This window comes from Planococcus citri, chromosome 1 (genome assembly GCF_950023065.1).
Source record: "Planococcus citri chromosome 1, ihPlaCitr1.1, whole genome shotgun sequence".
NCBI classification, from domain to species: Eukaryota; Metazoa; Arthropoda; class Insecta; order Hemiptera; family Pseudococcidae; genus Planococcus; species Planococcus citri.
This window is the reverse complement of record NC_088677.1, coordinates 57,995,442-58,022,459: the sequence shown is the minus strand read 5'-3', so window position 1 is coordinate 58,022,459 and position 27,018 is coordinate 57,995,442. Positions and strand designations below refer to the sequence as shown.

Here is a 27,018-nt window from a genome sequence, read left to right as displayed (position 1 = left end):
TTAAATGGACTGTTTTCGCCGTTTTTTTTTTATTACGTTCAAATATGTATATATTTATTAAAAAGTATCAAGAACAGAAAAAGCTAAGAAGGTGATTAATATGTCATTTTAGAGAGCATTAAATTCTGAACATTTCCCTCGCTTACATTACCCCTCTAGGGTTTCTCGTTTTTGAGCCATTTGAATCGAAATTTTGAATTATGTAGATTAACAATGTTTCCCTTACGGGGGTTGGCGCCGTAGTAATATATAAATAGAAGAATAAATAAATAAATAAATAAATACCCACGTGTAGTAGCTATAGAGCAAAGAAAAATAGGTACATTTATTTTCATTTTATACATTTAAATACCTACGTATATAAATAGGCCATCAACCCAAATTAAGCGTTCGATATCAATATCGCTGCTGAAGATGATTTTCCGAACTGATTAAACAACATTAGAGCTCTTTGTAAATTTCGTTTTCAACTTACGCCAAAATTCTAATCGTTTTCCATTTAAAACCTCGTCTCTAGCTTCAAGCGTATCATTTATTATCAAATGACTCGGGCATTCAGGCGTCGTGGGTTTCCAGTTCACTTTCATTCCTTCGTAATCATTGGGATTACTATAGAAGAAAGAAAGTAAATTGTACCAAATTATGCTGATTTTATATTGATGTGCGATAAAAAAAAACTACCGTCATTATCTAACCTCGTTTTAGCAAATGTGGTCAGAAGACTTGTGAATGTGTTTATCATTTCTAGATCTTTTGGGCTTATGCTTCCCATATTTCTTCCAGCGGTTTCTCTACTGTAGCACCAATAACTGTAGTCTGCAGCGTGGAATGCTCCTGTGAAATTCAATAAAATTTCAATTCATCGGTCTCAAAACAAGTTGAAATATTTGAGAAAATAAGCATCAAGATGGTCAAAATATTGTCAACTCCTCCGCACACCCCCCCCTTCCCTCACAGCAGAAAAAATATTAGAATATCTCATAATAGAGATATTTTTGATACCCTCCCCCCCCAAAAATCTCAGATTATTCAAAAACATTTAAATGTGAAAAATTGGCGTGTAAGATGTTGAACCTCCCTTTTCTCCCCCGTAAAGAAGTCGTAAAGTTCTGCTTTCGTGTCACACTCCTCACTCTCGTCCTGAATCACTTTTTCCTCCCTAGTTGTAAAATATATGTACCAAGTACATACGTATTTGAGGAGGTTACTGAGAGAAATTCAGCTGCTGTTAAACTTTTCGTCCATTTGCAATTTTTTTTCAATTTTCTTGATCAATAATACGTGGGGAACCAAAAGAGATTCTGTCATCTATTTTTTTTTTTAATCATTCTATAACTTCTTTTGTGAATATCGCAGTTTATTACAAAATGAAAAATAAAATTGTTGAGCGGAAAACTTTTACTCATATAGCTCGGATTGGTCGAACTATGTTCTTATGCGAATTGATGACCTTAGAATCCAGAACCAATCGTGGTGGTATTTTGTCTTACTCGAATTTGAAGTGAAATTACATTGAACAAATGAAGAAATCGGTCAAATTACCTTGTAATCTCTTTTCTAATAGCTGAGCCATCCTAGATTTCATTGTGCATAATTTGCCATCGTAGTGAAAATTATAAACATATACTGAAGATGGAAGGTCGGCTGAAACTACGTTAATAAGAGAATCGTAAACATCGGATAAGGCAGCATCGCTTAAAATCTGCAAATTAGTAAAATTGAATCGTATCGATAATATTCATTTAACAGAATTATTTCAAGTACATAATATAGGATTCGTTTTCATACATCACACAGAGTGTCTTGTGGTGCGGTTTCTATCGATTCACCTTCCAGATAAAAACTTTCCACTTCTTTCTGTATTTGTTTCAATTCGTCAATGCTCAAATTTGCTCCCCATCCATAAATATTTTGACGAATTAATGTAAGGAAGCATTCGGATGTAGAACGTTTGGCATCTCTTGGAGAAAGTTTGAAAGCTCCTGTAGAGAATAGAAGGTACACAGGGTGATTTATATTTCAATGTATTCTTATTTATATTGAAACGGTTTTCCATGTTTTCAAAATTCAACTTACGAAGGATTGCCAGAGCCATAGCACCTTCTCTCTCACAGAATCCGATCAGGATTGGTACACGATTCGTTCCAGCGATAAGCTCCCTCATCCGTAACGGTATTGGTGTATTTTTGCTAGGTTCATCTGTAGGTAGAAATGGTGAGGTAGGAAAGACTGTGAGTTCCGTCTGTGAAGTATTTATATCGTCCATAAATGATAATAATTATTCATTTGCTCGTCTATTTTGAGCCTAACATTGAAAAAAAATCGTTTTAGAGACGGATTTTCTTCATTACAAACGACGTGAAAAATTTGCCTAATTTGTGATGATTTTACTGAATATTTTCCTATGAGAAAGTTCATGCGAAATCTCCAGACCGATTTCAGCAAATTGTAGAAATGATAAGTTTTGTTTTTTTCAAAGTCAGAAAAATGAAGCACTTCGGTTTTCTATCTTATCAGTCGCTCTAAGGCTCAGTTTCTTCTTTCTTTCATTCCTGGAAATCATTCTCGCAATCGAAAATATTATTCGTTGTTTCGTTAATTTTGCGTTCTAATCAGCGCCAATGAGTTATAATTTTAGTGTTCATTAGCAAGAGAATTCATTATATAAGTCATGAAAAGAAAATCCGGCTTAAAATGGGTCGTTATCGAAATAAAAGTTTACTTTGTTGAAGTACTGTTCCGTTCTGGCCAATATGAACGTAGAAAGGTTCACATTCTTGTAAAATTTGAGAAGTTTTTTACGTTCTTCTATCTCTCCTTCATAGCCCATACATCGAGCAATATCGTAGGCAGCTGTGTCATGATCACGAGGAATAACTAGAACTGGGCTGAAAATGTACATCCCCATCATAATAGCTTTATGATATAAACCTGTTAACGCTTTCGAAGTTAGTTAAATTTATGGATATCGAAGGAAAATGTAATTCTTGTGATGAACCTTTGGCCATCGGTGATAATAGTAATAAATGTACGCTAGCTGCTCCGCTACTGCTTCCCATTATTGTGATATTCTCTGGATCTCCTCCAAAAACATTGATGTTTTCTTTTATCCATTGCAGACCGAGTATAATATCTTTCAAACATTGATTCCCCGAGCAAGATTCCATGTGCATATTTAGGTGTCCTGTAATAATGAATACAAGTACCTATGTACAATAATGTAGGTACATGCAATCAAACTATGCTTGAAGAAATCAAGGTCTCGTAGGGAGACCACATGCGACGTCCGATTCTGATTTCAATGAAAATTGTATGTATTTGTGGAAGCGCTTGTAGATATTTAACTCTCAATACAGGGTGTCTGGAGAGTGGATATCAAAACTTCAGATTTATTTGGATATAACCGGGTACGACTACTTGTAAAAAACGTTATATGGACAAGTTGCCTATCTTTAAAATTGAAGGGGCAACCGAGGTTTGAAAAAAAAATTAAGAAAAAAGTTATTTTGGCATTGGAAAATAAACAAATGTCATTATGAATTTTTTGCCCAACTTTGAAATTGAAGGGGCTAGAAATATTTTAAAAGAAAAAATTGAGAAAAGCGTGTTTTTGACCTTGGGAATGAGTAGTAGGTACTTTGGAAGATGAACAAAAATTTTGTCATTATGAATTTTTGCCCAACTTTGAAATTGAAGGGGTCAGAAATATTTTGAAAGAAAATATTTTAAAAGAAACAAATCATTTCTGGGCCCTTCGATTTCAAAGTTGGGCAAAAATGTATAATAACAGAATTTGTTTATTTTCCCTAGTATTACATTACCCATTCTCGACATAAAAAACATTTTTTTTTTACAATTTTTTCTTTTGTAATGTTTCTAGCCCCTTCAATTTTAAAGTTAGGCAAAAATTCATAATGACCAAATTTGTTTATTATCCAAGGTACTACCCATTCCTAAGGTCAAAAATACGTTTTTCTTACGTTTTTTTTCAAAGCTTGGTTGCCCCTTAAATTTTAAAGATAGGCAACTTGTCCATTTATAACGTTTTTTTCAAGTCGTAACCGGTTATATCCAAATCTGAAGTTTTGACATCCACTCACTAGACACCCGTATAGGTACTTTATTGAAAATTTTTCAAAAGTAAAAAAAAAATTAAATACCACCCTTATATTTAACTTCGATAAAATAATTTGGTTTTTTTTGTTATATTTTTTTCTCCCTTGCGTAATCCTCTGTTGAAGAAGGCGTACGATTGATTTAGATATACAATTCAATATTCATTAGAACATCTCAAGAAGTCCTTGTTTTACAGATTCGCCTTTTGAAAGAACAATTGAAAATTTTATACATAAAAAAAGAAGATGTTCGATTAATTCGCGTTTCGTACGGGGGGAGGGGGAAGGAAAGTAATTCCTTCTTAGGTCACAGCCACAGGATGTTTCAAACAATTACCCAACACGTGTAATCTGTATCCAATGGTAACGTAAACAATATCGTGGTGCATGAGGAAATCTGGTGCTCCATAATACGTTGGATCTGGTGATCCATGAAAGTACCCTCCAGGGTGAATATTTACTATGACTGCTTTCAAAGGATCTCCTTTCAGAGGCAGCTAAAAAATCATAATGATGACTTGCGTTCTCAAAAATATAAGTAAGTAAATGAAGAGTCTTTTTAATTCAATTGTGATTTCTGTGAATTTGAACTATTCGTCTACTTTACCTTAGGAGTGTAGATATTATTATACAGGCAGTCTTCTGATCCTATTAATTTTTTGAAATGCAGTGAGAATTGCGAGCAACCCGTTCGTTCAACCGTTGCATCGAAAATATGATTCCAAGGTTTCACTCTTACGGGGTCCTGTAGTGCGAGTGAATGATAAGAATTTGCATTCAACTTGTGTTATATTTGCACCAGCTATTATTTTTAATTGATACAATACAATACAATGTATAATGTATGTACATTAATTATTGAACTCACTTTAAATCGAGCTGATCCTTCGGTTGTTTGTCCGTAGGGTATTCCAAGAAAAGAGTAATATTCTGCTCCAGAGAAGACGGTTTTCGTCTTGAATCCGCGTACTCTGCCTTCATTTACTGTGACGGTCACTTTTTCAGTCATTTTTTTATTTTAGAAGGATGGAAAAAATGTTGAAATTTTTACGAGTGACGAGCTGAATTTAGCAGCCGCACATAAATGCATAAATTTCTCTCAGAATCAAACCGTTTGTTTTTTTTATCGTGCTTTGTGTTTGGTGGAATGAGATAGATCAGATTTCATAAAATCTGAATTACTGGTGCCGACCCTTCTTATAGAAGTTTTCCGCCTTTTATGGTTTGAACATTGAAATTTTTGATTAAAAAAAAATTAATTCGTACTTGATATTAAAAATAAGCTTTTATGTGATTTTGATTTACCGAAACCATTTTGAAAATTTTTCAACGAATGTGAAGAATACGAAAATAATAAGTAGGTACTTTTTTGGTGGAAGACCCTAAAATTGCTGAAAAGGTCTTCTAATCAACTTCGGAAGCTCAAAATTTAGTACATATCACGATAGGCCACAAATCTGGTTACTCGAAAAACCGAAGGCGACAAAAGGTCTTGCGTTAAATTTTAATTACCACCAGCGGCGGAAGTGATGGGTAGTAATTTTTGAAAAACAAAAATTACACTTTGTTTCTGTTACTTGAAAAAGTATTCACCTACTTTGGCTTGAAAGTAATGGGTTTCTATCTCAACTTCGAATGTTCGTTTCTAAAAATTGATAAATTTCATGTTTTTTGCCAATGACGATTCTTCAGATAAATTTTATGTGTTTTGGAAATAACGAACCTACATATTTTTGGTGCATTTCTGAACATCAATATGATTCATGAAATTCTCGAGGTCGAGTCGTCATTAAATTTAATCATTTATTTTATCGTTATATTTAGTATTAAATAAACTACACATTGTTTCAATAATCGAATTGTTTTTTCAATTTGTGCCAAAATTCCATTCTTTCCCCGTTCAGTAGTTCGTCCTTCACTTCCAGTTCAGTATCGATGCTCAAATATGACGGTTGCTCTATGGTTGTAGGTCTCCATTGTACTGGTAATTCTTCGTAGTTGGGATTTCTGAAATAGTATTAGTGCGACTTTTTAATTTCTTATTCAATTTCAAAAAAATATTGATAAAAAAATTGACTAGGTATTCAGCTCGTATAAAAAATAATATTCACCCTGTTCTGGCAAATGTAGTGATAAGCTTTGTGAATGTATCTGTTATTTCTCGATCTTGAGGTGTTATATCTTTCATTTCTTTACCCATGTGATCTACTATATAACTCCAGTGAGCGTAATCAGCGGCGTGAAACGTTCCTGTTTGTTTTTGATTATATTTTATGAGAATGGTAGCTCGTGCGTTGAATTGAGATAACACTACGTAAAATTAATTCTCACGGGAACCTTCAGAACTGCCTTACACGGAAATGAGTAGAGAACAAGAGGTTGCTTATTCTAGGTGATAAAATTAAAAAGACGTAAACTTTTTTTTCCTGAGTTCAAAATTTTTTTTTAGGATATTAATTTTGAAAAAGAATAGGGAACAGGCCCCAGTGAGGGCGAAAGCTTTTAAAAATTTGTATTTTATGAGGCATAAAAATGACATTATTTTTTTATGCGGGAAGTTTATTATTTTACTTTAAAAGTTGAAAGATATTTTTTTTTTAGAAATTTCAATTTTGATAAAGAAAAGAAAACAAACCCGAATGAAGCGAGGGCAAAAGCTTTCGATGGTTTGTGCTTTGAAAAGTAAAAAAAAAAACTGATTGTTCTTCATCACTGGCCCTTCTTTTGCCAGGCCCATCAGAAATTGCGGGCCCGGGGCAAAAAATTCTTATTTTTTTCAAAAATCTACATATCAAACAGGTCTGTTGGTAATTTATAAAAGTCATAGCTCATTATTTAAACTTTCAGTATGGGAGGCAGGCTACCCCTTTGCCCCTTGCTAGCTACAGCTCTGGCTATATGGTAGGTACATGCATATTATTTACCGGGCAATGGTTCTTTCATCAATCGTTCAAAAGATGCTTTCATTACACTAAGGTTACCATCATATTTGAATTTGTATAGGTATACCGGCGAACGAGGATCTTCTGAGACAACGTTTATGAGCGAGTCATAAACATCTGATAACGAAATATCGGTCAAGATCTGAAAATAATAATATCCGCGCTAAGCAATCTATCAGATACGAACTTATTACGTTTTTACGAAATTTACATTAGTATTAAGTACTCGTAAGTACGAGTAGGTAGGTACTATACATCGAGTAGGAAATGTCCCACAAAAAATATGAGACCCTTTTAGCGAGGTTACTGTTTTTTCTATAGTCACCTACTTTCATTATAAACCATGGCGTGAGAAAGTTTTGGAGTATTTAGTAACATTAGATCTTTCTCACTTGATGGGTCGCTTAAAGGGGGAAAAAAGTCATCCAGCGCCAAAAGAAGCCAAAATATCAAAGAGTAAATTTTGTGGAAATGTATTCGGCTGAGATGACCTTATAATACAATTTTTAAAATTGAAAATAATAATATGTCATGTGTGCAAAAATGCTTTTGTGGGACCACAAATCTCGAAATCTTAATTTTCGCTTGTTCTAACCAAAATCAGGCTAGGTAGTCGAAGGCCCGCATAAGGATCACTTGCACCCCCCTGCCGATTCTCCGGGACAATTTTTTTCGTAAAGAGGAAGTCCTAAGGAACATTTCTAGCCCTTGTCCTCAAAAAAAAGTGGCCCTACATACAAAATGGCGTCCATTTTGATTGACAGGTCAGCCGAAATCGCAGGTTTTGCGTTCCAACATAGGACTTTCACGTAATTTTTTAAGCCGTGCAAAGGTAGATCGAAAAAACAGGCAAAAATTCATCACCTGTCAAAATTTCAATTGCTAAAGTGCCTTTTTCGATTTTTGGTGAATTTTCAAAAATCAAATTTTGGCCAAAATGTGAGAAAAAATCAAAATGCTACCAAATTGACCTAGAAAGCTGAAATTTGGGATATATTCTATTTTGGACCTGCCAAATCGATTGGAAACTGTTTCAAACCGTTTTGAGCATTTCTGGAGCCTCCGCTGGAGGCTCCAAAACGACTTGAAAATCACCTGCAGTCGACTTCATAGCGTATTGAAATTAGTTTGCAGAATGAATTTCGGCTTTCCAACTCCATTTGATGAAATTTTGTGAGAATTTCGAGTTTCAAAAATCTGCTGGAGGCTCCAGAAATGCTCAAAACGGTTTGAAACAGTTTCCAATCGATTTGGCAGGTCGAAAATAGGATATATCCCAAAGGGTATTCCCGGTTAAGATAGGTGAAATGGCCCTGTTCCCAGATTTGGAAAATCATGATGGATTATTGTTGGGTACCTCCATTAAAAATTTTCGAGCGGAATTTCCGCCCCCCAACCCACCCCCTTGGTCAGTATAGCCAAAAAACGCGTTTTTTGCGCGAAAAATTCGGTATCCATGAGTGGTGGGGATAAAATTCTGGTACCACGCGGAATGTGTAGGGAAAGCCTGGGCCTTTCAACACGATTTTTTTCAAACATTTTTATTGTAGTGGTGGGGGTAAAATTGACATAAGAAAACTTTGAAGCGCCACAGCTCCGAACTGAAGGGTGGAACACAAAAACTGTTTTCGCCAAAATGTGTCTTTTTACAAGTACTTTCTTCCTACTGATCCATAAAATGGAAATTTTGCCTGCAAAAGGCTCATAATTGCAAAAAACCCTGAAAAATATGCGTTTTTCGCGTTTTTTTTGCAAAATTATGCAAAATATGCGGAAAATGTATAGAACAAAAATGTCGAGCGTGAAATTTTACCCTTGAAAACGTGTTCAAAAGGTTGTCAAAACGCTCATCTACTGAGCAAAGCGCGTGCACGCATCGCATCTTTGCAGCAAAGTCATGAGATAAGGTGTTATGGCACCTGCACTATCTGATAATTGTCACGTTGCTCATGTCGCTAAATATTGTAGTATGGGGTGAAAAATCGCTACTGAAAACTTGTCAAAAATTCCTGCTTTTCCCAAAATTATCAAAAAAGTCACATTTTTGTCAAAATTATAAAAAAATCCTAACTTTTGTCAAAATTGTCAAAAAAGCACTATTTTTAGTCATAATTGTAGAAAGTTGTCCCGGAGAATCGGCAGGGGGTGCAGATGATCCTTTTGCGGGCCCCTCCGACTAAGGTAACTAGTTGTCCTCAAAAATAATCCTGATTGAATTTCCTACTCGATGAGTGTAAAATTCAGTATAGGTAGTTAAATTGTAATTTATTTTACGTCGCAGGTAAGTGATTGAGATGCGTGTTCTATCGATTCCCCATCCAAATAGAAGTTCTCGATTTGTTCTTGAATTAGCCGTATGTCATCATTTTTCAAATTTACTCCCCATCCCCATTTATTTTGACGGACACAGTTGTACAATTGTCTGGAAGCTTCGGATTTTTTAAGTTTTTCTGAAATAATGTTGAATATTACTGCCTACATATGTTTATTCTCAATACGAATCAGGTATGTTTTACGAAACTATAAAATAATACGAGTAATAATTATTATCGGTAGGCTGCAGGCTGTAACTTACGATAAAATGGAATTGCCATAGCTCCTTCTCTGTCACAGAATCCAATTATGATTGGTACTCGATTAGTAGAAGGAATTAGCGATCTATATGACTCAGCCAGGACAGCATTTTCTCCATAGTCAGATCCAGGATTGAACGGCGAAGCGGGAAATATTGGAAATATTCCCTATAATTTTACAAGCTTTAAAAACTCATCTTATAAATAAATTTCTTAACGAAATATTGAAATTAAGGTTTAGTTACTGTATTGTAATAAAGTTCTAATCGAAGTGCAATTAGTGATTCTGCTTTAATTTTTTTGAAAAAGCTCAACATCCCTCTTCTATCATTCATTTTTCCATCGTAACCTAATCGACGGGCTATTTTGTAAGCGAGGGGAATATGCGTTAATCTCGTTGGTAACACAGGGCTGAATTCGTACATGCCCATTAGCACAGCTTTATGGTACAAACCTATCAAAATTCAACATTATTTAGACAGTATGTAACTACGTATCCAATAAATTGTAGTTCATGAGAACAGAAAAAAAATTGCATAAGGCTCTCTTGGGTAAAAGCTAGTGATGTTGATATTTCAGATTTTTAAATATCGATATGATATCGATGTTTTCCATAAAATTATAAAAACAAGAAATTCAATGTAATCAGTACGTCAAATACTTTTTTTGGGGAAGAAATTTACAACTTTTATTCATACCTAAATGAATTTTTTCAGCCTTTGAAGAAGGAAGCAGCTAAATTATTTGATTAATCACACAATTTGAAATAATTTTTCATTCAAGTAATTTTTCCAATTTTTCACCTTGAAAATATTGAATATCGATAATTTTGATATTTAAAAAATATCGATCATTTCGATATTTATATTCAATATCGATTATCTCGGTATTTGAAGAATAGAGGAAATCATCACTTCAAAATATCGATCATTTCAATACTAAAAAAATATCGATGTAGGTATCGAAGTAAATTTCGATACATATATAAACACCACTAATTATTTCTTAAGAAGATTCCAGAAAATTTGACGAAGCATTCATTTTGATCCGTCGAATTAATTAGCATTACAAAAAAAAAAGGAGGGCTCTGTCCCATGTATCATGAAAGGAAACTGGCCTGAGAATGGAAAATAATTCATTTTTCGATGCCAAAAATCAACAGCCAGACCAGTATTGAGACCAAAACGCATGGGGTATTTGGTATTTTTAATGAGCAAAAGGAATAATCGATGATATTTGAGTTGTTTTTTTTTTCATACCCGTGGCTCGTTTTGACAACAGTATACAGTGCACCAGAGCAGCTCCGCTACTGCTACCCAATAGTGTGACATTATCGGGGTCTCCTCCGAAATAAGCAATGTTTTCCTTTATCCATTCAAGACTGAGTATGATATCCTTTAATGCTTGATTCCCCGAACACTCTTTCATGCCTAAATTCAAGTATCCTATGGCACAGTGGCACGTTGCATTTTTATTAATCATACATTAAATATGGATTAGCGATCGATTCGGCGAGTGATTGTAGGTACTAGGTACCTACCTAATATGTGCATCCTGTGTCCGACAGATACATACACGATGTCATGATTCATGATGTATTCGGGTGAACCGTAGTAATGTGGATCTGGTGATCCGTGGAAGAATCCTCCTGGGTGGATATGAACTATAACTGGTTTTAGAGCATCTTCCTTTGATGTTGGTATCTGGTAAAAGAATTTGTATAAGGATAATTCGTCGTCTTTGAATGTTTTCGAAACTAGATTATTTATATCGAAAAAGCTAAGTATTTGCTGTAATTAAAACCAGTTGATGATGAACAAGAACAAAATTACCTGAAGAGTATGGATATTGTTGTACAAGCAATTTTCGCTACCGGTAAGCATATGCCATCTGACGGAAAAATGTTCGCAGCCTGTTTTTTCAACCGTAGCATCGAAAACACCACTCCAAGGCTTCACTTTAACAGGATCCTTAATGAAATCACAGATAATTTTGTACTTGAATTGATCCTTTTGTGCCAACAGACATAATTACTAAATTATAATATAGGTACCTCGAAACGAGCTTTGCCTTCGGTTGATTCTCCATAAGGAACTCCCAGAAAAGAATAATACTCGATATCAGAATAAGCGGTTTTTGATTTGAATCCACGTACTTTACCTTCGTTAACTGTCACTGTTACTCTCTCCGACATTTTAATATGGGGCAGAGTGAAAAAAATCTTGGCATTTTCTATTATTTTTTCCATCTCAAATCGTATGTACTTTTCCGCTACCGTATGTAATACTTATATTCTAAGTAATGAAGTAACGCGGAGGTTTATTTTGTATAGAATCTGTTTTTTAGTGTGTAAAGTGTGCGACCCTAAAGTGATTATTCCAACTTATCAGGGACTCATACGATAAGAATTACCGTAGGAAATGGTAATTCGAGCAAAACATTATTATTGTTGTCTCTATGTCCCATGATGGTATTATTTTTATCAAATGATAGGAACAGTGAACACACATTGGAATATTTTGGTACCTTAGTAGGTACTTTGTGCAGAGCTTTCAACCTTGAATTCTATACATAACTACATAAGTGCATATTACATCGTTTCAAAAATTTGTAAAAATTCAAATTATAATATGTACAAGTTTATTTTGTATGATGAAAGTACAGTAATTTTATGTCGAATCTATTCTTCTTTGAAATGTTTTTTTATATTGTGCCAGAATTCCATCCGTTTGCCATTCAGTAATTCATTCTTTAATTCTAATGTATCGTTTATAATTAAATGGCACGGATCATCCGCAGTTGATGGTTTCCATTGTACTGGTATTCCTTCGTAGTTTGGATTTCTGAAATTGTCAATTTTCAGTGTTTTAAAATTTTGTTCGAACGATTTGAAAAATAAATATAGAGTTTAAGTGCGCATGGGCACCCGTAGGGCGTAACATGAGTGAAAGGTGTGGTGTGATAATCTTTAATGAAGGAGTCGCCTATAGGAGACTTAATGTTCACCCAAGCGAGTGCTTCTGATAAGGTATCCGTTGCTTTCGTTTTTTTTTGGGTTGGTATTTTTATGCCTACCTAGTACCTACCTACTTTTTTGCATGCTTACGTCATTTACAATACGCTGTTGCTTGGTTCAGCTTTTAAAAAAATTACTTGGATAAAATGTGGGGAAAAATTTAGTACGAAAAATTCTGTGTTGACCATTTAGAATGTGTCAGTATTTGCGGATGATTCCCTATTTCATTTTTATTGCATGTATTGATTTTCTATTCAAATTTATTTATTACTTGCCCTGTTTTTGCGAATGTAGTGATGAGATTAGTCATCATTTCTATCATTTCTTTATCTTTTGTCGATATTGCACTGATGTCTCTGGTTACAAATTCTTCAATATTACACCAGTAACTGTAATCGGCCCCGTGGAAGGATCCTAGATGAATTTTAGGTTTTAATTATGATGAAAATATCGATTACTTGCATTCTGCGACCATCTCCACTCGATAATTCGTGTTTGAATATTTTGAATGATACCTACCTTGCAGAGGTTCGTCCAAATTTGGCTGGATTTTAGCCTTCATCACGCATAAATTTCCATCATATTGAAATTTATAAATAAATACCGATGAAGGCAGCTCCGCTGATATAACGTTCAGCAACGAATCATAAACATCCGAGTAGGAAATATCGCTCAAAATCTGCAAACATAAAATTTCTGCAACATTACGTTTGATTATCTAACCTGTAAATTACATACATCGCATTTTATAGGTAGTGGGGCTGTTTGCACTGAATCTCCATTTGCATAAAATGATCTTATCAGATCGTTAATGATGTCGATTTCGTCATTAGTCAAATCTTTGCCCCATCCGATGGCATTTTGACGAAGCGCCGTGGTGAAGAAGTTTTTAAATGATTCTTTCATTGGTCCTGAAATCATTATGCTTATATTTTATCCTAAAAAAAAACTCGTACAGTGGCTACAAAAAGTATTGGCACATCTTAGAAAAATCACTATTTTTTTCAAGTCGACCTTACGGGCTCAAATATTGAGATGATTAAATCCAGCTAAAAAGTCATCACTTTTTGCCCATCTTCCATAGGGTGGGCTGTATTCAAGAAAATTCAAAAAATTTTACAAGGGTGCAGTTCTTTTTTTTCTTTTTAATTTCCCTATCTTTTTTAGCTTTGAAGATACCTTAAATGTGCAAAAGACCCTTTTTGTTGAAAATTTAATTTCCAACAAAAAAAGATCCTTTTCTCATTTAATGTGTGTATCTTCAAACTTGAAAGAGCTGACTAATTTAGCTCTTTCAATTTTAATAATATGTACCTCAAATGTCCAGAACACCTTTTTTTATTGGAAACTTAATTTTCTACAAAAAAAAAGTTCTTTGCACTTTTAAGGTGAAAAAAAAATAATTTAAGCAAGCTTTAAAAAACAGAAAGAAATACAGCCTGACGTTTTTTTTATTTTGAAATTTTTTTGAATATCATCAACCCTGGTAGGCAAAAAGTGATAGTGACCTTTTTTGCTGGAAATTAATTCTTCATATGATGGTACTTTGATTTTCTTAACTATCTCAACATTTGAGCCCATAACGTCAGGTTGAAAACTTTTGTTGAGATTTTTTTGTTGTTATATTATTTTGTTGATTGTTAATTTAATTTCTGTTGTTGGATTGTTGACGTTAAAGGTCAAGATGCCGAACGTCATAAAATAAAACTTTTGATGTTGATGATGAAAAAATTTCAATTTTTATGAGATGTGCCAATAACTTTTTGTAGCTTAATAATTTAATTTTATGACATACGAATCAAACCCATGACTCCCTCTCTTTCGCAGCATCCAAACAATACCGGTACTCGATTGATTGATGGGATGAGCTTATCTGGTCTTAAAGGCATTGTTGAATTTTCTCCTGGTTCGTAAGTTGGTAGAAATGGAGAAAATGGATATATTACGAGACTTTTCTAAACAAAAAAAAACCTGGAGTTTGAATGATGCTTGAAATCAAAACTGATTCGGATGGCTATTTTTGTTACATTTTTATAAAATTGTTCCGGTCTCAGATCAAATAGTTTCTCCATCGGTAATTCTCTGTAAAATTTTAACAGGCTTTCTTTGTCTTCTATTTTTCCTTGATAGCCTAAATCGAGTGCGATTTTATGGGCTATTGAGATGTGTTCAGTTGGCGTGATAAGAGCTGGGTTAAAAGCATATCCACTCATGACGACTACTTTATGGTATAAACCTATTCGTTTAAAGTGAATTGGAATTTATAACAAATCAAGGACTTAATTATCAGTTTCAATTAAAAAAAAAAAAAAAAAAAAAAATGACTAATGAACTGTACCTTTAGCTGGCGGTGATAACATTAAATAATGTAATATCGCAGCTCCTCCACTGTTTCCAAGTATAGTCACATTGTTGGGATCTCCACCGAATGCGCTGATGTTAGCTTTTATCCATTTTAGACTTAATGTGATATCTTTTAGTGATTGGTTACCCGAACATTTTTCCAAACCCAGATTTAAATGGCCTATAAAATTAGCAATCTCATTTCAGTAAACTTAATCGTTCGATTTTGTTTCAAACTATTGAGTGATTAACCAAGTATGTGAAGTCTGAACCCAACGCTGACGTATACAATATCTCGATGAATTACATATTCTGCTGATCCATAATAATGAGGATCTGGAGAACCGTGGAAAAGTCCTCCCGCATGAAGGTTCACTATCACTGCTTTTAAAGGAGATCCTTTCGCAGGTATCTGATTTTCGAATAATGATAAGATATCTTCTTTTAGATTAAAATACGTATCAAGATTGAAAAAAAAACAGTTGCTTAGGTAATTGTATTTTACTTGAGATGTATAGATGTTGTTATACAAGCAGTCCTCTGAACCAGTGACTCGTTTCTTCTTTAGCGAGAATTGTAAACAACCGGATTTCTCTGTCGTGGCATCAAAGATATCGTTCCAGGGTTGAACTTCGACAGGGTCCTGCCACAATTAAATTTCGGGTTATTGCCATGTTTCAAAAAAAAAAAAAAAACCGTTGTTGGAACTTGGAATAAGTGAAAAATGACGTATTACCTTGAATCGAGCATTTCCAGCGGTCGATTGTCCATAAGGTACTCCCAAAAACGAATAATATTCAACCCCGGAGTAAAAACTCGTACTCTTGAACCCTCGAATTTGTCCTTCGTTTACCGAAATAATTATTTTTTCTGACATTTTGTTTGAATGAAGCGAAGGAAAATATTATCGTGTGGTGTTCAAGTTTACCAACCCTAGCTGTTCTGGTGAGCGCATATCGTATTATACCTACTTAATGTTGGTATCATGTTCAAGGGATATTATCTCTCCGTCATTGGAACACTTACAACGGGAAAGTGGAATATTTTGTTGGTCGAACACGCCTTGTAAATTGTGTGGAAAACTGTTAAATATTGCTATAGATATTGATTTTTTTTTGCCAACATTTGGAAAAAAATGGATGAAATTCAAAAAATGGATTTAAATGTGATTTCAACGCCATCAAAAGCATTTCTACGATATATCGCGAAATTTTTAAAACAAATTTTATGGTTAGCAAAATTTAAGAAAGATGAACTACCCGAACCCGACGAGGAGGTACTGAATCCATTTTATCCCCAAAAAAATTAGCTGATATTTGAAATCTACAATCTTGGATCTTTATTGAAATGGGGAGAAGCAGAGAACCGTGAGAGGAGTTGAAAGGGTTCCATTCCGAAAATAAATTGTACTTCACTCGTCCAAAAAAATGCATTTTTCAAAATCATGTGTTTCGATATTGTTCAAGTTTTTTTTTACATTATCTACCCACCCAATAAGTAAACAAATCGGGTGCTGTGTTTATTTTAGCAGTATCTCGTTGTGCTCAACTTCAGGAGATCGTAGCTCAAAATTGATTTCACCGTCTGAAAGGGTATTAAAATCTGATTTAAAAATGTCAATCAAAGTTTTTAAATTTTGGAGGCTGAACATTTAAATTGAAAGCTCAAATTTCAAAATGGCGTCGTTGGTGAAAGCAATGATTTATTTACGCTAACGTAAAAATTGCTTCGACGAAACTTTTGTGGCTGATTAGAAATTAGGATTGGCTTATAGGCTACACGGTGCACTCTGTCGCCTCATTTGTAAACAAGCGAAACAGTAATCATAATCAATCAAAAATCGAGTACCTAATAATTGGTGTACTTGCTGTTTTTCTTGATTTAAAATTACACCTTCAGAAGACCACGTTACTTTTTAGTTGAATGACTTCTTTTAAATGGGTACCTATACCTACCTACCTACCTACACATACGTATGTATGTACTTGTAATATGATTATTTTCTTTCTTTTTATTTTATCAAAAACTCGATTTTCAAACTGTGCTTTACCTAGGGCTCGTACTCAGTTACTCTTCAAGTAACTAAGTTACGTAGGTACCTACTAAAACTACGTATTATTAAGTAACGTTTGGTTTTCAACATTTTGGTTACCTACCTACTAAAGTCTCTTTTTTTTTACAAATTTTCTAAAACATAATTTTTTCATGCATCTTGAAAAAAAGTGTTGATAATACCAATAAACGGAAATGACACATTTTTCTTTGCCAACATACAGATATCCTGTCTTTCGACGTTACGGTATAGCAAAAAATCTCGACTTTTGTCAAAATGCTGGAAAGTCTCGTTTATGCTGAAAATTATCGTTTTTTCGCAAAACCCAAAAACTTAAAAAAAATCACAATTTTATCAAAATTGCCGGAATGTCTAGTTTCATGCTGAAAAATACTCCAAATTATCGCTTGTTTCCCAAAAAAATTTAGAAAGTCTCAATTTTTTCCTCAAGGTGTACCTCAAAGTCTTTGTCTTTCACCGAAAATGTGAAAAATGTCTCACCTTTTGACCATGCTTAAAGTTGGAAAAAAAGTATCGTTTTTTGCCAAAAATAACCAAAAAATCACTCCTTTAGCCGAAATTACCAAAAAAGTTTCGTTTTTTGTTAAAAATTGCTGATTAAGTTGTTGCTTTTTTTCAGAATCTTTTTTTTTCGGCAAAAATTATCGAAAATATAATTGTATTTTTTTGCCTATATATAATTGCCAAGAAGACTTGATTTTTGTTAAAATTGTCTACGTCATTCTTATTGTCAAAAATCGAAAAAAATTCTCAATTTTTGGTAAGATTGCTAAAAATTTAACTTTTACCAAAAATTATCTCAAAAGTCTCGTTTTTTTGTCAAAAATTGCCTAAAATGCTCAAAAAGTCACGCTTCTTTACCAGGCCGTCGAGAGTCGAATGTAGGCCCGGCACGGGGCAAATATTATTTGCCTGCATCTTCAAGGACGAAACTAATCGTTAGTTGAGGGGTGAAAGGAGTCGATTGCAAATTTATCGACTTATATGGGGGGAAAATATCAATGTTTCCAATTGATATAATATTTGTACGACTTATAAAAAAATTTAATTTACTTTTTGAGTTTTAAATAGGTATCAAATATGAAATTTTTTCATCGTAAAATGATAAATAAATTGGCTCATGAGAACAGGTTCGAGGGAAGTGAGGGCAGGAGTTTTCAAAAATTAGTATTTCAAGAGGCATAAAAACGATGTTTTTTATTCGAAGAGTTTATTTTTTGGCTTATAAGCCGGAGCGAAGCTAGAACAAAGTAAACTTTTGAAAATTTGTGTTCTGAGAAGTAAAAATACAATAGGTACATATTTTTCTTTCATCGCAGGCCTTTCTTTTGCCGGGCCCTCCAAGAAGATTGGGCTCGGGGTAGTCTGTCCCATCCTCCTCTTCTCGACGGGCCTGCAAAATATTAGCCGATTTTTAAGTAGAAACAATTCTTAATCTAAAATGTTTAGATTTTTCGGTGATTTTTTCCACGTTAAAATGTGCTTACATTTTGGTCAATTTTTTGGTTACTTTTCTGTTATATGTACCTATTTTTTTCAAATTTCTCAAAGATACCATTTTCCTACTGATATTATTACTCTTTCTGACTCAACTTGAGGCAGTATGACCTCGATAAAAGTGATCTACATATCATTATGTGGGATAAACAGGTCCAACATGAAGTATTTTTCTTATATGTACTGTCAATTCACACAATAAAAGTAGCATTTTGGGAAGCTTGATTTTCCTACTACAATTTTATGCTTTCACAGCTCCTGATGGCTTATATCAAGTTTAGAACCCATATCACTTCAGAAAATGAGGTAATCAAAAAAACCATAAAAAGCTTACCGACCCCCTTAAAACTATAATCCATGCACGAAAACTTTTTTTTTTTCAATTACATATTGCATAATTATTATTTATTTTGCTTAGTGAAAAATACGAATAATTAAAAATTGCTGGTCAAAAAAACACTCAATGTGTTAATGTGGAATGTGAATGAGGTGTTTTGATTTCGGACGTGAGAAAGAAGTAGGTAAAGAATTTTTTCCAGTGACTACAATACATATGCAACTCTCCACACTTATGGTTGCTTAGTTTCAAGTCACAGGGGCAACAATTGATTTTTGAAAAAAATTGTTTTAAAAATCAGTTTATGAATTTTCAACTTGACTTAGGTCGAAAATGATGCGAGGGTTGAGGTTTGCATTTTGTCTAAATTTTTTTGGTGTGGTTATTCGAAAGAAAAAACCGCCAGATCAAAATATTTGAAATTTTGTGTTTCATCAACTGTTGTTGTGGTAGTGGAATGGTAGTGGAATGCGCAGTTATGCGATTTTTTCCCATTAATTTTATTTTAGTATGTTCTTGATGAAAAATTATTCTATTATTTTGAAGATGGGAGGGAGCAATAGCAAAAAATGTAAAACATACTCTCGATCAACATAGCTTCTTCTTTATTTATATTTACTTTTTAAAATCAGAATTCAACTCTATTTAAAAATATTACGAAATAGGTAACTTAGATAATGTAATCAGTATGTAGATATTATACATTTAATTCTAATTAACCTAACTAAGTACACATTATTCAGGTATAGATTAAAAATACAATTTAGCTATTTTTATTGAACTGTTTTTTCAAATTATGCCAAAATTTCATTCGTTCACCGTTTAAGAAATCATCTTTAGATTCCAGCGTTTCACTTATTTTCAAATAAGACGGCTGCTCGGGAGTTGAAGAGCTCCACTGCTCCGGTATTCCTTCGTAATTAGGATCTCTGAAAACATTCATCAAGATATTGTATAGGTACCTACTCGTTCGAGTGATATCAGAAAAATATATGTAGATACGAGCATTTGAAATTTGAATTACCCATTTTTGGCAAAGGTAGTAATCAAACTCGTCATTCTGTCTATTGTATCACGATCCTTTTGTGTTAAGAAACTTTCATCTTTTTTAAGATGCTGTAAACCGTTAACCCAATGAGCGTAATCAGCGCCATGAAAAGTTCCTTGAAAAATACTCAATTTATCAAAAATGCTCACTAGATCCTATAATACAATAATTTTACAAAGTAGGTATGTAGTTAGGTACCTACCCTTCAACGGGTCTTGTAGTAAAGGTTCGAAGTTATGTTTCATTATACAGAGTTTCCCATCGTAAGCAAAATTATAAACGAACACAGATGATGGAAGATCAGCTGATACAACATTTATAAGTGAATCATAAACATCAGATAAAGCAGCATCGGTTAAAATCTGCAAACAAATTTCTTTAGTAGGTATTTTTTTCCAATAACAAAACAGAAATAAAATACGTAAATTTTGCCATCTTACATCACATTTGGTCAATGGCGATGCTTTTTCTATAGACGAGCCATCCAAATAGAAAGACTCTACTTCTTTTTGAATGACTGTCAACTCATCGTCGTTTAGATTAACTCCCCATCCGACTGGATTCAGTCGAATACATTTTCGAAAATATTCAGATAAAGATGTGCCTTGTAATCGTTCTGCAAAAGAATCACTCAAACAGGTTAATTTCATAAGAGCAAAAATCATTAAAAAGAACTAAAGAAGTGTTTTTCTATAAAAACTTACGAATTGCTGGAAGTACCATTGCACCCTCTCTTTCGCAAAATCCAACCATCAATGGTACACGTTTTGTCGAAGGGATCAGTTGAGGGGAAGGCTTCGGGAAGATTGCAGTTTCTCCATTGTGAAAATCAGGCGTAGGCATAAATGGCGAACATGGGAATACCTGAGGTTCCTAGAGATACCACAAACATTTTTGTTCATGCATTATTAAATTGTCACTGAAAAAAAAAGATGCAATGAAAAAAGTTATTTACTTGACTAAAGTGAACTTCAGGTCTTAGCATCAATAACATCTCCATATTCACGGTTTTGAAAAACTTCAAAAGCTTCTTTTTATCATCGAATGTCTCCTTGTAACCCAGTTGACAGGCTATTTCGTATGCAACCGAGGCGTTCTCTTCTCGCAAAGCGAGAACTGGACTGAATATATACATACCCATTAACACCGCTTTATGAAATAAGCCTATATGAGAATCATAAATCACGAAAAAAAAATTAATTATAAGGAACTGGTATCATCTCCTTCTCAGAATGACTCGATATACATCCTTAACGAAATTAATTATAGCTTCATGTACCATCGGCTAAAGGTGACAGTAGCAACATGTGCACAATTGCTGATCCGCTACTGCTTCCCATTAAAGTTATGTTTTCAGGATCGCCTCCGAAAACATGGATGTTTTCTTTGATCCATTTCAAACTGAGTATAACATCTTTTAAAGCTTGATTCCCGGTACAACCTCTTATATTCAAGTTTAAATCGCCTATAAAATGAAAAGAGGGGGTTGTAGCGAGTATACTTCATCTGAAATTTAGCACATTTCTGGTACTAAAAAAGATCTGATCCACGGGTATTCGATTTACCCAATATGTGCAATCTATACCCTACGCAGACGAATACGACATCGCGGTTCATGATGTAATCAGGAGATCCATAATAACTAGGATCTGGTGAGCCGTGAAAAAATGCTCCTGGATGGATGTTCACGATAACCGTCTTTAGAGGTTCTCCTTTTGATGGTAACTAGTTGAAAAAATTTTCATTTTATTAAAGAAATGGGAATAAATAAATGATTTTGTGGATTATGTTTAGGAATACGTAGATGTAAATTTTTATCTATGTTTTCTAGCTACATTACCACTTCGTATTCCTTTTGCAACTGCTGAACCTTTAGCGCCAAATTGCTAAGAAAATTATTAATATGATGAAATTCTTTTGTTGAAGAAGTGAACCAAAAATAAGAAACAAAATATACCGTTACCGATTATGTTGGGAAATATGTAAATTCATCCACGATGACACGCTAATCAATGATCATAAAAATAACAAATCTCCTTTAATTTTTTTTTTCAAACATGTGTTTGAAAAACTGACCGAAGAATTTCAAATCAGAATACAATCAATTAAGATGTTTTCCACTCAGAAAATCAAAAATTGACAAAACATTATTGAAGATTTCCAAGAACAAATTCAATTTTTAACAGAAACAAAAATCTCCTCCCATTCCTTCTTGATTCCTTCCAATCAAACCAAGCTACGCCAAGAAAAAGTTCTCTGATTTGCAATTATGGACAACGAAACAGAACCCTTTTGTTACCAGTTTTCTCGATTTAAAGAAATGAAGCTTGGCTTCCTTAATCAGCAAAATGTACCATGTTTGGAAACAAATCACTGGATGAGGAAACAGTATTTCATTTTTAGATTGATTGTGAATCATTCGGACTCCAATATCACATTACTTATATGTGTGGGTATTAAAGAAGAATTACAAGCATTGACTCGCAATATTAAGACTGTTGAAAATACAGAAGGATCGAATTTTAATGCGAATTTCACTCAATTATTTTATGAAGATGTAGAACAGAGTTCGGTAAAAACAATTTTATAGACTAAATTTCTTGCAGAATGTACCAAACAAAACGAATCTCAGTGATATTCAATTAACGACGACGCTCCCGTACCCATTACCTACAGAGTGATTTCCATAACCTCTGTTGTAGACTATTGATATGAGGATGTCTCTATGTGTTTACTGTACGAATAAACGCAGAGTGGTGACGAAGATTGTACGAGAATCAGGCTCACGAACAGCCAATCACTGAAATTGCATCACATACGAATAAAAATTTTGAAAAATGAAACGGATCGCGTTGGAAAAGTACTGATATAGCACAAACCACAAAATGAACAAAACTGAAAAAATATTGAAGCAGATAATGACACGTGTAAAACACCGAACTCAGTGAACATCGAACAAAGGAAGTCGTAATTGTGTGTTTTTTTTTTAAATTACATGCTTGAACAATACTTATACGAGTATGTTGCACTCGTATATTATGATTTTTGAAATGTCCAAACTTATTGAAAAATTATTTAGGTAGGCAAATTGGAAACCTGGGAAAGCTACTTACCAAAGCATTAAGAAAACTTATACGAACTTTTGGACCAAGATCATCTCTGAAATGCAAATTGTAATTATCTTAATAGGCTAGTCTCAGAAACGTACATTAGTGATAGAATAACTTGTTTGTTTGTAATAATGAGTTACACAGACATACCTGCAAATATTGCTGGAGTACGTGGAATCGAAACAAGTTAATACAAGTTTCATACTGAGCATTGTGTGTGAGAAATTTCACAAGTAATTATCACTACGAGAACGAGGTTTTGGATTTGTTCTGTTCGAGGAGATGTCACCTGGTAATGAGGCAACCCAAACTACGCCTAGTAAATTAGTTTATGAATTTTAGACATCGAAGGGGTAAAGTTGAAGTGTATTTAGTGTTGATTTTTCAAACTATGAAGTGCAAAAAGAGATATAAAACTTTGAATTATTTTCAAAAATACGGTCTTCATATTTTTTTCAGTGTTCAGAATAAAAAGCTGTAGAGCCCTTGAGATATTCTAATCAATCATACCTTAAGTACTCGCAGGCCTTTTTTTGTCAATTCTTTTTGGGGGTTCGCTGATTCTCAAAAGTTGTAAGTCGATAATTTTTTGTACCCCCTCCACACCCCAGACATCCAAGAATTGATTTTCTCCTTATCTGTTTGAAAAGTCCTCTTTTTGTGCCAAAATTGCCGAACAAAAGTCCTGTTTTTTTTTTGGTGCCAAAAAGTTTCCGTTTTTGATAAAATTGTCAAAAAGGGTCAGTTTTTGTCAAAATGGTCAAACAGTCATAGTCTTGCCAAAATTATTCCATTTCTTGTCAAAATTTTCAGAGAGAGTCAATTTTTGACGAATTGACGAAAATTTGTAATGTTTTTTCGTCAATATTCTCGGGAAGTTGTTTTTCGATAAAATAATCAAATGATTATAATCTTTGTTTAAATTGCTAAGAAATGCTTGATAAATTAGAAATTCACTTTTACCACACGTCATGAATTGAAGTGTCACCTTATTCGGTAGCGATTACAATAATGATTGGTGGGTCTTAGTTACATTGCCAAAACGTCCAAAACACATTAATTTTTGCCTTGGCTGCTTAAAAAGTTCTTTTTTTGTTTTACAGAATTGCTTAAAAGCTTCTTCCAAATTCTTTCAGCTTTTTCAATTTTTATGACAATTTTTCGATGGTTTTGAAATTTTATTTGGAAGTATGTTAGGGTGAGAGCTCTTCTGAATAATTTTAAGCTTAAAATTGGGTCATAATTTTTGAGATTTTTGATAGTGTCATGACCTATCAACATTTTCATTAAAACTGCTTTTATAGAATTTTGAGTGTAAAATTGAGTAAATTTTGAGGCACGAAGAATATTTGAATTGAATTAAAAATTGAAAAAAAAGAGTCGACGAATTAGTTTTTGTGACTAAGTTTATAAAATTTGAAATTTCTAAGGGACTTTAGAAACAGGTATTGTAGATAATTTGAAATTGGGGGTGTTGGAGAAACGTTAAAAATCAATCCAGCATATTTTCTTCAAGTATTCACATGACACTTTCTCATAACTATTCAAAAAAGACCAACCGAATTTTTTTATCGCTAAAATGTCAGCCAAATTCCATTTCTATAGCTTTTTTTGCCAGTTGGACTGAAACTAACGGTTCTCACAGAACATCTAGTATGGTATGATCGAGATATCAATATATAGAATACCGCAAATATTCAGTAAAGAAGTAGGTACTTACCAAGCGTTGAAATTGAAATTCTGTAGTAGGTACCTACATGAAATTATCTGGGTGAGTGGAAAAGTAATGGCATGATGGGTGTTTGAGGGAATGCGAGATCTCTCTCTCATTGCAAAAGAAATCATTTTCAAATGAGCAAGAGTAATAATATGGAGAGTCTGGGTAATAAATGAAGTGATTTGGCTGTTGCGAGGGCTGGTAATGATGTGCAAGTGCATATTAAGATATTTATGATCTCTCGCTGATAAAGTGTGGATATTTTCGGAGAAATTATTAACGGACTGTTGTGTTCAATTTGTTCATGTGGATTATTTTATGCTACCTTTTAAAATTTGGAAGAATCAAATTGTCGATCGTTCAATTCTTTTTTCTGAAAAAAAACTTCTGAGACTTGAAAATTTCATGTCACAAAACTTTGCTCAAACTTTATATAGATTTTGACTCATTAACATTGGCATACCTATGTTTACTGACTAAGCCTCAACTTTCACATACATCCACTACTTTTTTGTGGATTCTTTCTCCTCTTTCAAATCATCATACCTAATTATGCAATATAATGATCAGTGAAACTGTGAAATGATCAATTTAAAAATTGTTCTTATTTTCTGTGTTGCAGGTTAGTGATCGAGATTGATGCTTTAAATAGGTAAATTACCTATACGAGTAGGTGCGGACATATCCACTATCCAAGTACCTACTGAAATAAGTAAGTCATGTTATAGTTGGCTTTTTGAGAAAGAACTAATTTAATGGAGCAGAGGAACTGCATGAATCACACTACTCTTTGTCAGGCTTCAATTGTTGAGTAGGTAGTCATATTAGGCTACATTTTTAGAATGTATGCAAACGTTTCCAATTTGGTTTTTTGATTTTTTTGCAATTTTTTTGGATTCATTAAAATGTACTTATATTCTATTTCGCTCTATGCGTCTCTTGTTGGTTATTTTTTATGTAGTACGGAATAGATCCTCAAAAAAATCATTGCGCAGTGATCGTGTTGAAAAAACGTCTGGAAAGGTACATACTATTGTCGCTATTGTACTTACTCGTACTTACTTACCTACCTAAATATGTACCTAATTGAAATGAGAAGTTATCTTTGATTTAAGATTTCCATCAATAATGAATTGATGATGTTACTTATTATTTTGCATGCTTGGTCTATCTCATAGAATATTTTTACGAATTTGTATACGAGTAAAAAAACTAAGTTGATGCATACCTTGGGAGTATGGATGTTATTATACAAACAGTCCTCTGTACCAGTAATTTTTCTATGTATGGTGGAGAAATGAGTGCAGCCTAATTTTTCAACTGTTGCATTGAGAACATTGTTCCAAGGTTTTACTTTCACAGGGTCCTGAAGAAAAACATTTGAAAATTGAATGATTGGTATAGAATTCAATTATATACCTACTTATTGGAAGTTGTATTGAGATTGCTCACTTTGAATCGGGCGAGACCACCAGTTGATTGTCCATAAGGTATTCCGAGAAATGAGTAATATTCGGCACCAGAGTAGGTACTTGTTTTCTTCGAACCGCATACTTTACCTTCTTTTACAGTTACAGTTACTCTTTCAGTCATCTCGATATACGTAGTATGTAAATGTCAACTCATTGAAATATTCAAAACGCGAATGAGTAAAATTACGTTTTAAAGTTCAGATTAAAATTATTACAAAATGGCGACTTAGGTTATTATTTTTTAAGGTTTTGAAAGTTGTAAAACTCGTTTATGGTGTAAAACAATTTTTTTTTAAAGTTTCAAAATTTTTACAGCGCTTGTATAGCGAACGTTTTGCGTTCAAAAAAATACAAAGAACATTAAAATAACCTGCGTCATGCTTGGTTCATCTTTATCTTATCTAGAATGTTGAATACTCCTTGGGGTTTATTGGTGGTTTTGTTGTAATACCTGTTCAAGGATTCCGGTCGATTTTTTTTTGTTTTCATTTTTTGTAAATCAAATTGGTCGAGTGTTGAAATACAATTTTATTTATCAAATTGGACTGCACAATTTTTTATTCAAATTATGCCAAAATCTCATTCGTTCACCATCACCATTCAGTAATAATTTATTTCTGAGTTCTAACTCTCGATCCAAGTGATTTTCAGGTGTAGAAGATTCCAAGGGCAAAGCCAGGGCAAAAAATTTCAAAAAATTGTATTTTGAGAGGTAAAAACAGATGTTTTTTGTAATGAGTTTATTTTCTTGACTACACAATTTTAGAATTTGAA

The 27,018-nt window shown here is 33.5% G+C and overlaps 4 protein-coding genes across 5 annotated transcripts; all 4 read right to left on the bottom strand.

Annotated features, from left to right (window-relative positions):
* Positions 1-292: 292 nt before the first annotated feature.
* LOC135833079 (esterase E4-like) lies at positions 293-5,683 on the bottom strand. Its single transcript, XM_065346697.1, has 10 exons — positions 4,984-5,683; positions 4,723-4,860; positions 4,453-4,612; positions 2,999-3,184; positions 2,723-2,931; positions 2,077-2,242; positions 1,789-1,982; positions 1,543-1,702; positions 696-834; positions 293-609 (listed from the first exon to the last, which is right to left on the bottom strand). Exons 1-10 carry the CDS (start codon positions 5,122-5,124, stop codon positions 432-434), a joined length of 1,671 nt encoding a protein of 556 aa, XP_065202769.1. The 5' UTR covers positions 5,125-5,683; the 3' UTR covers positions 293-431.
* A 234-nt stretch (positions 5,684-5,917) lies between these two features.
* On the bottom strand, positions 5,918-11,971 carry LOC135833078 (esterase E4-like). The gene is made up of 10 exons (XM_065346696.1): positions 11,684-11,971; positions 11,463-11,600; positions 11,171-11,333; positions 10,890-11,075; positions 9,876-10,084; positions 9,633-9,798; positions 9,332-9,507; positions 7,040-7,199; positions 6,227-6,365; positions 5,918-6,122 (listed from the first exon to the last, which is right to left on the bottom strand). The coding sequence occupies exons 1-10, from the start codon at positions 11,876-11,878 to the stop codon at positions 5,963-5,965; spliced, it is 1,692 nt and encodes a 563-aa protein (XP_065202768.1). The 5' UTR covers positions 11,879-11,971; the 3' UTR covers positions 5,918-5,962.
* Positions 11,972-12,253: 282 nt separating this feature from the next.
* On the bottom strand, positions 12,254-16,010 carry LOC135833074 (esterase E4-like). Its single transcript, XM_065346693.1, has 10 exons — positions 15,726-16,010; positions 15,495-15,632; positions 15,242-15,401; positions 14,985-15,170; positions 14,674-14,882; positions 14,442-14,601; positions 13,385-13,557; positions 13,166-13,325; positions 12,922-13,060; positions 12,254-12,473 (listed from the first exon to the last, which is right to left on the bottom strand). The coding sequence occupies exons 1-10, from the start codon at positions 15,864-15,866 to the stop codon at positions 12,311-12,313; spliced, it is 1,629 nt and encodes a 542-aa protein (XP_065202765.1). The 5' UTR covers positions 15,867-16,010; the 3' UTR covers positions 12,254-12,310.
* A 3,469-nt stretch (positions 16,011-19,479) lies between these two features.
* LOC135833073 (esterase E4-like) lies at positions 19,480-26,595 on the bottom strand. 2 transcript variants are annotated; one of them, XM_065346692.1, is made up of 11 exons: positions 26,001-26,124; positions 23,206-23,371; positions 23,059-23,104; positions 21,511-21,670; positions 21,225-21,410; positions 20,901-21,109; positions 20,650-20,818; positions 20,386-20,561; positions 20,148-20,307; positions 19,922-20,060; positions 19,480-19,826 (listed from the first exon to the last, which is right to left on the bottom strand). In XM_065346692.1, exons 2-11 carry the CDS (start codon positions 23,265-23,267, stop codon positions 19,661-19,663), a joined length of 1,473 nt encoding a protein of 490 aa, XP_065202764.1. In that variant the 5' UTR covers positions 23,268-23,371; positions 26,001-26,124; the 3' UTR covers positions 19,480-19,660. The 2 variants fall into 2 exon arrangements, with proteins under 2 accessions (XP_065202764.1, XP_065202763.1); XM_065346691.1 differs by lacking the exons at positions 23,059-23,104; positions 23,206-23,371 and adding an exon at positions 26,225-26,595 and having other exon boundaries at positions 26,001-26,138.
* Positions 26,596-27,018: the final 423 nt, after the last annotated feature.